Here is a 14,414-nt window from a genome sequence, read left to right on the forward strand (position 1 = left end):
AGTTTCAGTTTGCAACAGTCAGATCACACCCCCACCTTTCCAGAGCAGCAAAAAGGTTTGTTTTCTCACATTGGCCTCTCCTTCTGCTGTTGCAGGAGGCAGCACAGGGATCCCACCCATGTCGCCACTTTGTTATACCGCTTCGATTCACAGAGTTGAGGAAGAAACCGCTTGAAACACAGAGAGCTGCAGCGGTTGCAAGCTTCCAATTTATTTCAAAACACAGAACTGGCTAGAGCTGGCGAAAACCAGCTGGGCTGACACCTAGTGACCTAACTCACTATAACAACAACATGATCTATCATTACACACAACACAGACCACAAGCCCAGCCTGTTCTCTGGTGGGCGGGGGGTGAGGATGGAGGGGGAGGACAGTGTAACCGTGTCACTCCCTGAGGGTTATGCTCCCTGCCCTGTCATTCCAGGGACTCCTCTAGGTTCAGGCTATGGGGGTAGGGAAGGGGCACTGATGGTGCTGTAAACAACGGGTTCGGGGGCAGGTACCGATGTCCTTTGCTTCATCTGCAGCTTCTGGGGGTCCAGCTCAGCATAGGTGAGTCCCTCAGCGCCAGGCCTGGGCTCCTGGGGCTTGGAGGGAAAAGAGTAACCGTGTTTTTGTGTCAGGGAAATCCCTCCCCCCCCCCCGCTCAACCCCCCCGCGCTCCTCCCCCCCTTGCAATTCTGCTGCCCCTGCAAAGCTCAGACAAACACAAATGTTTTGGGGAGCGCAGGGTGAGTTTGGGGGGCAGGGCCAGTCTGTGATTCTCTGTGATCTGGGCCTCCAGCCCCCTCCTCTCTACCCCGCTACCGTGGTGGAGGGAGCCCCAGTGCAGATCCCAGTGCCAATGTCTGTCTGTGCAGATGTAGGAGCCCAGGTGGAGTGGGGCTGGTGTGAACAAGCCCCTAGTGGAACCTGCACAGACCTAGATGGGGGAGGATCCATGGTACATTGGTGTGGGGGGGCAAGGCAGGGAGATCAGGAGACTTGGGTCGGGGGACACTTACCAGGACATCCTGCTGCTTCCCTTGGCCCACGAGGCCGTCTGTGGAACAGAGACCCCCATCCCAGGTGAGTGGCTGGGCCCGGATCAGGCTCTAGGCCCAGCCCCACTGTTTGCATGTGAACCGTGTGGTACAGTGGGGGAAACTGAGGCACTGAGCAAAGCAGAAGCACCTCCAAAAGGTGCACAGTGAGCCAGGTCTGCACCCCACCTCATCATGCCCCCCCAGGAAACACCCCTCCCCCCGCGGACACGCTGTCTTGTCTAACTTACACATTGTGTCTGCAGCCTCGGATTCCCTGTGGGGACAGAGAGAGAGAGAGAGAGATTAACAGAGCCCAGGAGTCCTGGCTCCCAGCCCCGGGCTCTAACCACTAGGCCCCTCCCAGAGTCGAGGAGAGAACCCAGGTGTCCTGAGGCAGGTAGATGGGTGGGGGAGGGGTCAGAACTGGGGTCTCACCTGCCCTGTCTTGCTGCTGGTCCCTTCCCTGCAAAGACATGAAGCAGAGTTGTCCATGAATGGCCCCGGGTCTCCGTGTGCCAGTCCACAGGGCAGCCGGGATGGGAGTCCCCGCCCTTGATCTGGCAGGGGGGGCCACAACCCCTCCAGCCACTGACCTGAGTACTCCAGGCTGAGCCCTGCCCCCTACAGAACAGCGCCCCCTACAGATCCCCACACACCCTGCAGACCCCGTGCCCCACATTGTGCAGCACAGAGCCCCCTCGTGGGGGTTTTGGGACCATCACCGAGTGCCAGGAGACAGCGCCCCCTGCTGATCCCCCTGCCCCATCCCCCGGGTACATGGCCTGTCTCCAGTCCAAGCCCAGCCCCTTCCCAGCCCTGCCTAGCAGCAGGTTTAACCCTTCCCTCGCTGGGGCACTCACTGGCTCGGGTGCGTCTGTAGCAGAGGAAGGCCAGGAGGAGGAGGAGGAGGAGGAGGAAGCCGGGGGCCCCCGCGATCATCCCGGCGATGATGGGGCCGCTCAAATTCAGTTCACACCCACCTGCGAAGCAGATGGCAGCTGTGAGCACTGGGAGTGGCTGGTGCGTTACCTGCTGCCCATCCCCTTCTCCTTAGCACTGAGGGACCCACAGCAATGGGGCTAGTGGTGGGTACAAAGAGGGGATTGTGAATAGCATTCACAGGGGGCAGGGGCCTGTCCTGGGGCCAGGACAGGGGGGATGTACCTCAGGCCCCAGGTGCACTGGGACACTGGTTAGACTGAGATCCCACAGTGTAGCCCCCTTCAGTCCTGCCCCTCTCCTGGGAATTCTACAACTGCTGCAGCTCCCCGCTGCGTAGGAGACATCTGGGTTGAGGGGGCATTCGCCTGGGGAGGGGCTTTGAGACTGCTGGGAGAACCGCGCCCTGCTGAAGTGATCAGCAGTGGAAGATGTAATGGTGTTGTCGTCCCAACGACCATCATTAGGTTCCAGAGTCAACAGCGTGTCTCTGTGAATGGGGGTGGGTGGCTCAGTAGTTCCCAGGGTTAATGCCCTCTGCTTCCGCGTTGTTCCTGCAGGCTCTCTGCAGCCTCAGACAGACAGAAGAGATACATGGGACCATTATTCCTAGCTCCCCATCTTCCGTCCCATTCTCCCAGGGGGATACACACTGAGCTGTGCCCCACAGGGGTGGTTCTGTGGTGCTGTTGGGCAGCAGCACAGAACCCCAGTCTGGGGTCACCTGGGGAGGGGCTGTGTGCTGGGCGGAGTTCTCCTAGGCCCTGCCCCCTCCAAGCCAATCTGGCACCTGTCCAGTGACTCCCTCCCCCTGCACATCAAATGAGTCCGGGCAGGTCTCAGCCCAGATGGGGCATTTCCTGTGAGGATCTGTCCCCTGGAATCTGCCCCTCCCCCAGCATCCCACCCAGCAACTCTTCATGGCTCTTCCAGAGAGAGGCTCCTCATGCATCATGTGCCTGTTGTTCCGAATGGCGATGGGGATCTTCTGTCCCCAGGCCCGGTACCTAGCTCCACGCTGCCTGGCAGCTCTGTTCTCGGCTGATTCAGGTCAGATCTCCCTGTGGGAATGGAGCCAGCGTCTGTCTGGGTCTCAGGGGTGGGGAGGGAGTGAGAAAGCCGGAGCCCTGGTATCTGTGGCTAGTTATACAGGGTGTCTATAGACCATGGGCTGCGCCAGCCCCCCTGGGCTACGTCTAGATTGGCATGATTTTCCGGAAATACTTTTAACGGAAACGTTTTCTGTTAAAAGCTTTTTCAGAACAGAGTGTCTAGATTGGCGCGGACGCTTTTCCGTAAAGCACTTTTTGCGGAAAAGAGTCCGTGCCAATCTAGATGCGCTTTTCCGCAAAAAAGCCCCGTTGCCATTTTCACGATCGGGGCTTTTTTGCGGAAAACAAATCTGAGCTGTCTACACTGGCCCTTTTGTGCAAAAGCATTTGCGCAAAAGGGACTTTTGCCCGAACGGGAGCAGCACAGTATTTCTGCAAGAACACTGACAATCTTACAGGAGATCGTCAGTGCTTTTGCGGAAATTCAAGTGGCCAGTGTAGACAGCTGGCAAGTTTTTCCACAAAAGCGGCTGATTTTCCGGAAAAACTGGCCAGTCTAGACACAGCCCCTGGAGTGAGGACGGGACACAGGGACTGCGGCTGGATCAGCGCCCCTGGGATCCCAGGATGGGTCTCAGTGAGACCCTCAGCAAGGTGTGGCCCCTGCCTGGCTCCATGGAACCCACAAGCACTAACGACTCATGCTGATCACCAGGAGCCCTGTCCTGCACCAGCTGCCCCGCGTGCCCAGTAAGGACACAGGACACAGAGACGGTCCCTGTCCCATTCACGGGTCACTCATTCCTGGAGTCCCTGTGGGTCTGGTCTGGGTGCGGCCACCCTACTGTGGGGGAGGAGCCCCCTGCCCCACAGAGTCAAGAGGAGCTTGGCTGCCCCATGGGCTGTGTCCCACCCGGGCGCTAATTCCCACAGCCCAGACTGGCTCTGAGCTCCCCAGGGAGTTTAGGAACTACATGGGATTCGACATTTCAGGCCCAGGTCTCAAGCAGACACGGTCTGAGTCTATCTGAGTATCCCTACCCAGACGTGCTCCCATCCGGCCACCGCCCTGCTCTCCCAGGGCCGCACATCCCCACTGACCCATGGACAGGCATCCCCAGGGTCTGTCCATCCCCTGCTAGACAGAAGAGCTGAGCCCATCAGTTCTGTGCAGGGATCATCCCCATCCAAACGCCTGAGTGGCCCTGAGGGCATCTGAGCGAGAGCCCTGGGCCTGGGGGATGAATTGCTCCATTTCTCCAAATCACCTGCACTCTGTGGCGCCGTCGTGGGGGGATCCAGCTGCTGGGTCCCAGCTGAATCGGCTGGGACGGGGGAGGGACAGAACCAAGCACCCATCTCCAGGGAGGGGCTGAAACGGTGACTCAGCGAGTGGGCCACTCGCCCCATGACCCAGAGTTTATTGCGGCTTCAAGTGTCAGGGCGGGTGGGGAGGGAAATCCACCCCCACCACCCAGCCAGGAATCCCCTGTGCGGGACCCACAGCCTGGCTCTGAATGTCCCGAAGGTCCATCCGGGTGTGGGGCTGGGAGCGGGGACGCCGAGCCGGGTCCCTCACCTGCCACCACCAGCTCCACGGGGTCGCTGGGCTCTGAGCAGACATTCGGGTCCCTCTGGGCGCCACATTGGCAGCTGTAGTTCCCTGCATCTGTCCGGCTCAAGTTGTGGATGCGAAATTCAGCCACGTCCCCGGTGGGATCCATCACGCGCTGCGAAGCCGGGTCTCCAGCTTTACTCAGCAGGACCCTCCCTCCCCCAGACCTGCACCGGCACTGGATGGTCACAGCTCCCCCTGGGGCAAACCCCTCACTGGGGCACATGGAGATGGAGGGTTTGGGGTAGCTGGGATCTGCAGGCAGGAGGAGACAGGCTGTGAGACATGGAACCCCAGAACCTAGCCCCAGGAGCTGCAAGGAGAGTCCCCTGGATGCTTTTCCCCCCAATCCCAAGCTGGACCCCAGTGGTGAAGTGGGGGATTTCCTTACAGAACTGTGTCAATGCTCTGTGGGTCTCTGTTTTGCAGGGGGCTGTGTGTGTAGCAGGGTGGTGAGGGAGGGTTTGTTGTTCCCCAGGACCAGGGGCGACCCCCAGTTCCTGGGACAATGGGATAGAGACGGGTGACCCAGAAGGCCCATCCCAGCTCCAGTCTTGGTGGGTGGAGGGACAAAGGGGTTGAGGAGAGAGGAGCCTGGAGCCCTGTCCAGCCAGGTCCAGCCAGGAGAGAGGACAGAGGCGAGGAGGCCCAGGTGACCTACTCACCCAGCACTGAAGACAAGGGGAGGACCTGGTGGGGCCGGTGATACAGGATGATGTGCTGGAAGGAGGGGGCTGCTGGACTGGGGGCTCCCTGAGGGGCCCACAGCAGAGACCGGCTGGGGGCTCAGAGAGGTGCATCCCAGGCAGCGGAGGGGCCTATGGCTGAACGCCCAAGAAGGGCTCCCACTGAAGCAGGAGCCCAGAAAGAGCAGGGTCCACGACAGCGGGGTGAGCAGGTGCTGCCAGGCAGGGTCACACAGTGAACTGTTGCTGACTAGTGTCTGCCACTGGCTGAATAAATCCCATTTCATGGCAGCAGGCGACATGGCCGGTGTGACAGACCCGCCCCCCTCCCGATGGACATGAATTTACAGAACTCAAAGGTGCTGTGAGCGAATTATTTCGTGTAGCCCACCAATCTCATGTCATGATCCACTGGTTCTGTTGATCTTACTCTGCTGTGTGTCTCATGTGTGTGTGTAAAATTAGACACAGGGAATACGTTGTGGCTACGTCTAGACTGGAATGATTTTCCAGAAATGCTTTAACGGAAAAGTTTTACGTTAAAAGCATTTTCGGAAAAGAGCGTCTAGATTGGCGTCCATGGCCAATCTAGATGCGCTTTTCCGCAAAAAAGCCCCAATCGCCATTTTCGCTATCGGGGCTTTTTTGTGGAAAATAAATCTGAGCTGTCTACACTGGCCCTTTTGCGCAGAAGCATTTGCACAAAAGGACTTTTGCCCGAATGGGAGCAGCATAGTATTTCTGCAAGAACACTGACAATCTTACAGGAGATCGTCAGTGCTTTTGCGGAAATTCAAGTGGCCAGTGTAGACAGCTGGCAAGTTTTTCCAGAAAAGTGGCTGATTTACAGGAAAAACTGGCCAGTCTAGACACAGCCTGTGAGTTTCAAGTGAGTGAATGGGAGACATGGAGGGGGTTACCTGCAACTTCTAGATGAGCCACCTTTAAACAATCTTTTGTCCTTCAGTCTGAGCAGTGGTTGGTCGGGAGGGGCCACAACTCCTTAACAAAAGGAATAGGAAAGCAGAGGCCGGGGTCTTTTTCCTAGCCTGCCCCTGAAGGAAGAAGCCTGAGACCCCAGGGTGGGGAGACAGCCCTGGTTTGGAGGGGCAGCAAACACCCTCCCAAGTCTTCTTGTGCCCCCCTCTGCTCTGTGGAGATGGTGGGAGGGGGCACCTTGACACCAGCACACTCCTCTCCCTCCGCTGCCCTGCATTGTAAGCTGAGGGTTCTTGGGGTGGAGGAGCAGCTACAAGGCAAAGGGTAGAAGAAGTGGGGGGAGGGGGCAGCTGAAGAGCAGTCACTTGCTAGCCTCTTGACCAAAAAGCCAGTCAGGATCCCCTGTCGGAGGCTCTGGGATCTACAAGAAGAGCCTGATGTAGTGGTTGGTCACCACTGATTTAGATGACGGCATAGAGAGTTTGCAGAGGGGTTGCAAGTGCTTTGGAGGATCGGGTCATAATTCAAAATGATCTGCAGAAGGGGGTTTGTGTCCGGGGTGGGGTCTAGAGAAGTGGTCTGAGGAAAACAGGATGAAGTGCACTAAGGACAAATACAAAGTTCTCCACTTAGGAGGGAACAATCCCTTTCACACATGCAGGATGGGAAGCGGCTGTCTAGGAAGGAGAACGGCAGAATGGGACCGAGGAGTCATAGTGGATCATAAGTTAACATGAGTCAAACGGGTGATGCTGTTGCAAAAAAGGCAACATGATTCTGGGATGTATTCACAGGTGTGTTGTGAGCAAGACATGAGAAGTCATTCTTCCGCTCTACTCTGCACTGGTTAGGCCTCAGTTGGAGTATTGTGTCCAGTTCTGGGCACCGCATTTCAAGAAAGATGTGAAGCAATTGGAGAAGGTCCAGGGAAGAGCAATGAAAATGATTAAAGGTCTAGAAAATATGACCTGTGAGAGAAAAAAAAGAATGGGCCTGAAGCACCTTAGAAACTAACAAAAAATGTAGATGGTATCGGGAGCTTTTGTGGACACAGCTCATTTCATGAGATTAATGTGGTTAAGCAGTCTAGGGTACAAATAAATAGTAGTGAAAGAGGGGATAGGGAGAAAAAAGAAAAGAAAAAAATTGGGGAAAATATTGTCAATTAGCACGTCCGTGCTTAATCATAGAATCATAGAACATTAGAACTGGAAGGGATCTCGAGAGGTCATTGAGTCCAGTCTCTTTCCCTCACTGCGGAACCGACCACCGTCTCGATCATCCCTGATAGATGTTTATTTAACCTGCTCTTAAATATTTCCAGTGCTGGAGATTCCACAACCTCCCTGGGCAATTTATTCCACTTTTTAACAACCCTGACAGGTAGGAAACTTTTCTTAATGTCCAACCTAAACCTCCCTTGCTGCAGTTTAAGCCCATTGCAGCTTCAACTGTCATCAGAAGCCAAGAACAATTTTTTTCCCTCCCCCTTTTAACATCCTTTTAGATTACGCAGTTCTTTAAGTCTGACCTCATACCTCATGGTTTCTAGACCTTTCATCATTTTTGTTGAGAACAAAGTCCAGGCAAGGTGAGAGAAGCGACTGGCAGCAGGGTAGCGACTCAGAGAAGCTGAAGAAAAAGTTGAGAGATTTAAACTCTAGACTGAGAAAAAATGAGCAGAACAGCAGAGACCGTGTCCTCTTGGAAGTTCGGTGTATAACGATGTGGGTGTGCGCTTAGATCACAGTGTGGCCGGTGAGTTTAACCCAGTTCATGCCATAACTCAACTCCAAAAAAGTGTGAAAGTCCCTCCCCAAATGGAGTTTGTCACATGAGCAAGTCGCTTGTCTGTGTCCTTTATAGATAAGTGGCCATGGCCTACCTGCTGCTCTTGAGAGTCACAGGGAAGTTCCTTAGCTGTGGCTCAGCACCACTTAAGGTCCATTGTCGGTCAAGTGCTGCTTTAATCCCATCTCCAGCCAGACGCTCCCTTTGCTGAGCCCCATGCTCAGGGCCCAGCCAGACTCCATGTGCACTGATCCCCTGAGGGAAGGGAAAATCGGCTGGGGGTGGGACTGGGAGTGGGGACACTGAACAAGAGTCGTTTACCTACTAACTCCAGCTTCACGGGGTCACTAAACTCTGACCAGTAGGACGACTGTTTGGAGCGACAGCGGCAACGGTAGCTCCCCGCATCTCTCTGGCTCATGAAGTGGATGGGAAACTCAGCCACGAGCCCAGCCGGCTCCACTTCCTGCTGCGTGGTCGGGCTCCCATCCTTGTACAGCAGGAACCTCATGTTGTGGTGCCAAGCCCAACACTGGATGGTCACGGTGGTCTCCAGAGCGACCCCTCTGCTGAGGCGCAGGGAGATGGAGGGCTTGGGCCAGTAGGTCTCTGCAGTGAGAAGGGGACAGGCACAGTCACTGCGCTGCCCTTGCCGCGTGGAGACAGGGTTGGGAGAAACCCAGCCAGAGGAATCTCTCCCAGATCCCAGAGATTCCTTGGAACTACAACTGGAGCTGCCTGAGGCCCTAAACCGAGAGGCCCCCTCTGTGCCCGTCTGTCTGTTTAGTGGGTCCCCCACAACCCCACCTGGGAGCCAGGACACTCGGATCCGATCCCCAGCTCTGGAAGCAGAGAGATGTCTAGTGGTTAGAGCAGGGGAGGGGCTGGGAGCCAGAGTTGCTGGTGGCTGCACAGACAGTGAGAAAAAGCCCCTGACCTGAAACCAAACACAGGGAGGAACGATTAGCCCTTGTGTACACCAAGGTACATGGTTTATCTCCTGAGGTCTCTTCCAGCCCTAGGAGTCTATGAGATGGAGGCGCAGGCTGGGCCAGTGACACCCTGTGATGCTGTGGGGAGCTGTGTGGGTGTCTGAGGGATTTGTGTGGGGGATTCACCCCTGTCCCCAGCAGCATCCAGCTCCAAGATCCGACTCCATCTTTCTACAGCAACAGCCTCCTGACTTGGCACCAACACTGACAGTGGATGGTGAGGGCTCCCCCCACAGCTACCGTGCCACCTCCCTGCTGAGGCTGGCAGAGATGGAGGTTCCGGGCGCAGGGAGCTCTGCTCACACACTGACAGGAGTGAGATGGGGAGACACAAACCCCTCCCCATGTGTGTGACCGGCCCTTAGCGCCCAGCCCCAGGGACAGCGCCTGGGCCCACAGACACCTCCCTGCACCCACAGGGACCCAGTGGGCCGGGGTCTGATCTGAGCTCCCGGGTCAATACAAGGAGTTTGAATGGAGTTTTGAGTGAACATTCAGGACTCAGCTCCTCTTTCCCCCAATCTCCCCAGAGATACTCACGTCCCAGCACCCCGCTCTGCCCAGCCAGCCAGCAGCCTGGAGAAGAGACAGATCATTAGAGACCAGAGACCCACCTGCCCTGGTCACCTGCCCTGGTCTCAGATCCCGCCACTCCCCCCCAAATGAGCACCTTCACTGGTACCAGATCTCCCCATGGGCACCCGCTCTGGCCTCAGATCCCCCCATGGGCACACACCCTGGTCTCAGATTCTCCGTCCCACAAGAGCACATGCCTTGGCTGTCTCAAAAACTCACCGAGGAAGACAATGGTGAGCTCAGATGCCATGGGGGGTCCGTCAGCACTGCTACCAACGCCCAGGTGCCCAGCTCCACTGAGCGCCAAATAAGGATCTCAGATGCTGGCTGCAGCTACAGGAAGCTGACCTCATCTCTTCTGTTCCTGTGTCCATCACACTTTGCCTCTAATCTACAGGCAAAATCTAGTGCGGTCTCAGCAAGCAGAGTACCCTGAGCCCCTCAGCCTGGCTCAGCTTCACGTAGCTCACTGCTGGTCTACCAGGAAATTACCCCGCAGTGTGCCTTGCGGTGAATAGGGGAGGGGTCACTTGATGGTTCCCTGTTCTGTTCACTCCCTCTGGGGCACCTGGCATTGGAGACAGGACACTGGGCTGGGGCCTTTGCTCTGACTCAGTCTGTTCTTAAGGTCTCATGCTCTTAGTAGGATTGAAGACCAGACCCCGAGGTCTCCTGGCTGCCAGCCCAGTGAACCTTCCCCAAGGTTGCAGGGCACATGGAACGTGACGTGTCCCCCTCCTCAGAGACACAGACAAGCTGTGAGCTGCAACATGCTGGGTGATGCAGGAATTTCTGCTGTCTTTGGCCACACTAGATTTGTCCTGCAGATTGGAGACTTGTCATGGACACAGGAAGGAACCAGGCATCGCCAGCCTCCTGTAGCCACAGCCAGCATGTGCGTCCCTTATTCAGGGCTCAGTGCAGCTGGGCACTGGGGCATCTGTGGCAGCGCTGAGGAGCCCCTCACTGCCCATCATGGCATCTGCTCTCAACAGCGTCTTCCTTGGAGAGTGTTGCACAGAGCCAGGAGGTGTGTCTATGGGGGGGAGGTGAGTCCAGGGCCTGTGCCCGTGTGGAGGGATCCCCATGGGGATGGGGAGGAATCTCAAACATGTGTTTGGGGGAGAGGGTGGCTCTGAGATCTGTAGATCTACCTGCTCTGGGATCTGGTCCCTAATGAGGGGGCTGAGGTCTCTGACTTTGGATATGGGTGGGTGATCAGGACTGATAGGATCATCTCTATGGAGCTCTGCGCCTCTCACGCCAACCCATGTCCTTAAGACGGAAATTCCCCGGCTGCCCCGTTCCCCACAGATACTCACGACCCTACATCCTGTTCCGCTCAGCCAGCAGCCTGGAGTGGAGACAGGCCATTAGGGACCAGATCCCAGAACAACTGGATCCCACAGATCTCAGGTCCATTCCCTCTCCCCTTCCTCCAGGCACATGCCTCAGTTTCCTCCCACGCTCTGGTCTGAGATCCCCCTATGGGCACACGTCCTGGCTGTCTCCAAAACTCACCGAGGAAAAGAATGGTGAGAGCAGATGCCATTGAAACCTACGCACAGAGGCTATGTCTACACTTGTGGCTTCTTGTGCAAGAACATCCTGTGCAAGGGTTCTTGTGCAAGAACTCTTGTGCAAGAAAACGTCCACACTGCCATGTGCGAGCTGTGCTTTTGCACAAGAGCGCCCATGGCAGTGTGAACTCTCTCTTGCTTAAGAAAGCTCTGATGGCCATTTTCGCCATAGGGCTTTCTTGCACCAAAATCCCTGCCGAGCATCCACACTGCCCTCTTGCACGAGAGCTCTTGCACAAGAGACCTTACACCTGTTAAAAAAGAGTGTAGCTCTTGCACAAGAAGCCCTCCCTTACCACGCCGTGCTGTAAATTTCCTTGCGCAAGAGCAGGCGGGCAGTGTGAATGCTCTGCGGATTCTTGCGTAAGAATGGCCGTACTTGCGCAAGAAGGCGGGAGTGTCAACATAGCCAGAGTGTGGTTACTGAGCAATGCAAGTGAGACCTAGACCACAGCAACAGTTAAGATCAAGAGACCTCTACAGCATGGGCTGGGAGGCAGCTGGCTTTTAGCTCAGTGGGTAGAGGCTCCTATGTTCAGCTCCAGAGGTCCCAGATTCAAATCTGCCTTGTAGTGGTTACACCATGATGGGCTGTGAGTGGCATCTCAGCACTGAGCCACAAATAAGGAGCTTAGTCAGGGGCTGCAGCTGCAGGAAGCCGACAGTGTTTCATCTCTTCCTGCATCCACCTGCCTTGTCACTAAGCTGCAGGTGAAATCTCGTGGGGTTGCAGTAATCAGAGATCACTGGAAACCCTGAAACCATCAGCCAGGCCAAGTATCCTGCAGCTCCTGCTTGTCCATGTCTCTGTGGGGAGGGAAGTCTCCCTCCATGTGCCCTGCAGCCTTGGGGAAGGTGCACCAGGCTGGGAGCCAGGTGATCGCAGGGTCTGAAATTCAGTCTTTGACTAACCATTATTTCCATGAAGATTCCCCTCTCTTTCCTGTGGCTGGTGACTCCTGTAAATAAAATTAATCCGTGATCTGAAGGAAGGTGTCATGAGGCCTGTTAGTGAGGGGGCAGAGTCAAGGTTGTTTTGGAAACAGTAAGTGGGATCTTCTGGTTCTGGAGGGTTCCAGCTGCACGTGTGGTATGAGCCTTGGCCCAGTGCAAGAAACAACTCCTGGGGTTGCTGCCCCTTGCGCCACAGCTGAGCGGTGATGGCGGCTTTGCACTGTAACGCCAGGTTCTAAGGGTCTTTTCTCAGCCTGGGAATTAAATAAGCCAGGTTCAAAGGAAAATCAGAGCAAGAGAATTTCCATCCTGTGTCCCCAAAGCATCCCCAGAATGACAGCCCCTTCTCAGGGGCCACTCTCTCAGGGCATGAGCCCCTCTGCTACCTGGGGCTGCGCCTGTCTCAGCTTTGGGCCTTCTCAGGGCGTCCTCTTGCTCTGGACCCGGGGATCAGCACTCCCAGAGGGAGTTTCCAGCCCAGAACGTCTCTCAGCCAGCATCACACAGGGGGGTTTATTGAGGTGTGAACGCAGCCCAGAAAACCTCAGTCCTGTCGGGCTGGCCCCGCTCAACCCAACACGCCCTCTGTCGGCTCCCTCTGCTCTTCTTGCCCAGCCCAGCAGCACCCTTATTCTTCTTCGAGTGGCCCCGTGGGTGCTCCACTCTAGGTGTCGGGTCCGTCCCGGCGCCACTGATCAGAAGATTTCAGAGCCATACCGGGCCGGGCCGCGCATGCTCTCTGCGCTGCTGGTCGTTCGCGCCCTTTCCAACGATCGCGGCTCGGCCCCCCCGCCAGTTCCTCTCAACCGTCCTCGGTTGCTGACGGAAAAGGCGATCTCTCTGCGGTCGCTTGCCTTGTTCTCCTAAAAAAAAAAAAAAAAAAAACCACTAGTCTGTAAATAGTTTGACTTTTCCTGTAGTTTAGTTAGTTATTAGTCTTTGTTAGTTAATTAGAAAGGAAACAGAACATAGTTAGTCAGTTGCGCGCTGAAGCGCTTTTTACTGGTCAGTTTCACCGCCATGTCCGGATCACCCGGCTTTAAGCGGTGCGGACAATGTAAAGAGGCAATGCCTGCGTCTGATGGGCATAGTCTCTGTTTTCGTTGCTTGGGGGAGTCTCATATCCCAAGCAAGTGTGCCCACTGTTCTAAATTGACTCCGAGGGCAAGACGAGACAGGGATCTCCGCCTCAAACTCCTGCTCTGCGACAAGGCTCTTCAGCCATCAAACCCTCTGCAGCAGGAGTCCTCACAAACCCCAAAAAGAAGGGCAATATCTCCTGCAGCAGCCGGAGCGAAAAAGAAAAAAGCCTCCCCTGCCCGATCCCTGCCAGCGGTCCCTCTCCCCCCGGTGAATCAGGGAGACCGGGGATCGGACAACAGCCGCTCCGCGGCTAAGTCAATTTCTCAGCCGCGCTCTGCAAAACAGGGCAAGCATCGCACTGCGTCTGCCCCACCGCCAGTCTCCCCTCTCCATAGGGAGCACGAGCGGGATCCGACTCCTTCGGGGAGTAAGCGGCCTCGGCTAACAGCGCCGCCGGATAAGTCATCGTCCCCGGAACGGCGGGACATGCTGGGGTCAGCAACGGAGTCGGCTGCCCAAGCGGTCAACGAAGCGGTGCCGCTTGCCGTTCCGCGGGAACGCGCTCCTTCGGCACCAGACAGACGGCACCGGGAGAACCCGGCACCGCAGAGCGAGGACCCGGTTCCGTCAAGGCAGCCGGCACCGGAACCTGTCAGCGGCCCCGCAACACACCCGGTGCCTCAGGAGTCATCTGCATCGGCACCGAGAGAGTCATCGCAATCAGCTAGACTGCAAACAGCCTCTCCTTCTTCTCATGAGTCACGCTCCCCATCTGTTAGGGAGGTTTATCGCAGCACAGCACGACACTCTGCAAGTGCTAAAGGGCATTCATCAGTCCATGCACGGGCATCTGGGAAGTCGATCCCTAGGGATCATTCCTTGTCTCCCTCTCCTGTGCATTCAACATACCCTTCCCCACCTCAGTATTCGGGATCGGGGAGAGTACCTTACTACCCAAGACATAGGTCCTCACGGTCCCCGCAACGAAGATCTTCCCACTATTACAGAAACACATCTCGTTCTCCGAGTTACTCTCCTCCAAGGTCTCACCATACTAGACATGGTAGCAGATATGCATCCAGGAGACCATCCCCTGATTCTGTTTATCGTTACCACAGGGGTTATTACACGGGTAGGCAGGACAGATCACCGTCCCACTCGTGTTCCTGTTGTTGCCGT

General features: G+C 56.2%; 1 protein-coding gene and 1 long non-coding RNA gene across 2 annotated transcripts; both read right to left on the reverse strand.

Moving 5' to 3' along the window:
• Nucleotides 1-204: 204 nt before the first annotated feature.
• LOC142823872 (uncharacterized) lies at nt 205-1,630 on the reverse strand. The gene is made up of 4 exons (XR_012898951.1): nt 1,464-1,630; nt 1,277-1,302; nt 1,008-1,045; nt 205-590 (listed from the first exon to the last, which is right to left on the reverse strand). It is a non-coding gene; the product is annotated as an uncharacterized LOC142823872 (long non-coding RNA).
• Nucleotides 1,631-2,494: 864 nt separating this feature from the next.
• LOC142823753 (T-cell-interacting, activating receptor on myeloid cells protein 1-like) lies at nt 2,495-9,868 on the reverse strand. Its single transcript, XM_075915074.1, has 4 exons — nt 9,838-9,868; nt 8,372-8,659; nt 4,599-4,889; nt 2,495-2,532 (listed from the first exon to the last, which is right to left on the reverse strand). The coding sequence occupies exons 1-4, from the start codon at nt 9,866-9,868 to the stop codon at nt 2,495-2,497; spliced, it is 648 nt and encodes a 215-aa protein (XP_075771189.1).
• Between the last annotated feature and the right edge of the window lie 4,546 nt (nt 9,869-14,414).

Source organism: Pelodiscus sinensis, unplaced genomic scaffold (assembly GCF_049634645.1).
Source record: "Pelodiscus sinensis isolate JC-2024 unplaced genomic scaffold, ASM4963464v1 ctg34, whole genome shotgun sequence".
NCBI classification, from domain to species: domain Eukaryota; kingdom Metazoa; phylum Chordata; order Testudines; family Trionychidae; genus Pelodiscus; species Pelodiscus sinensis.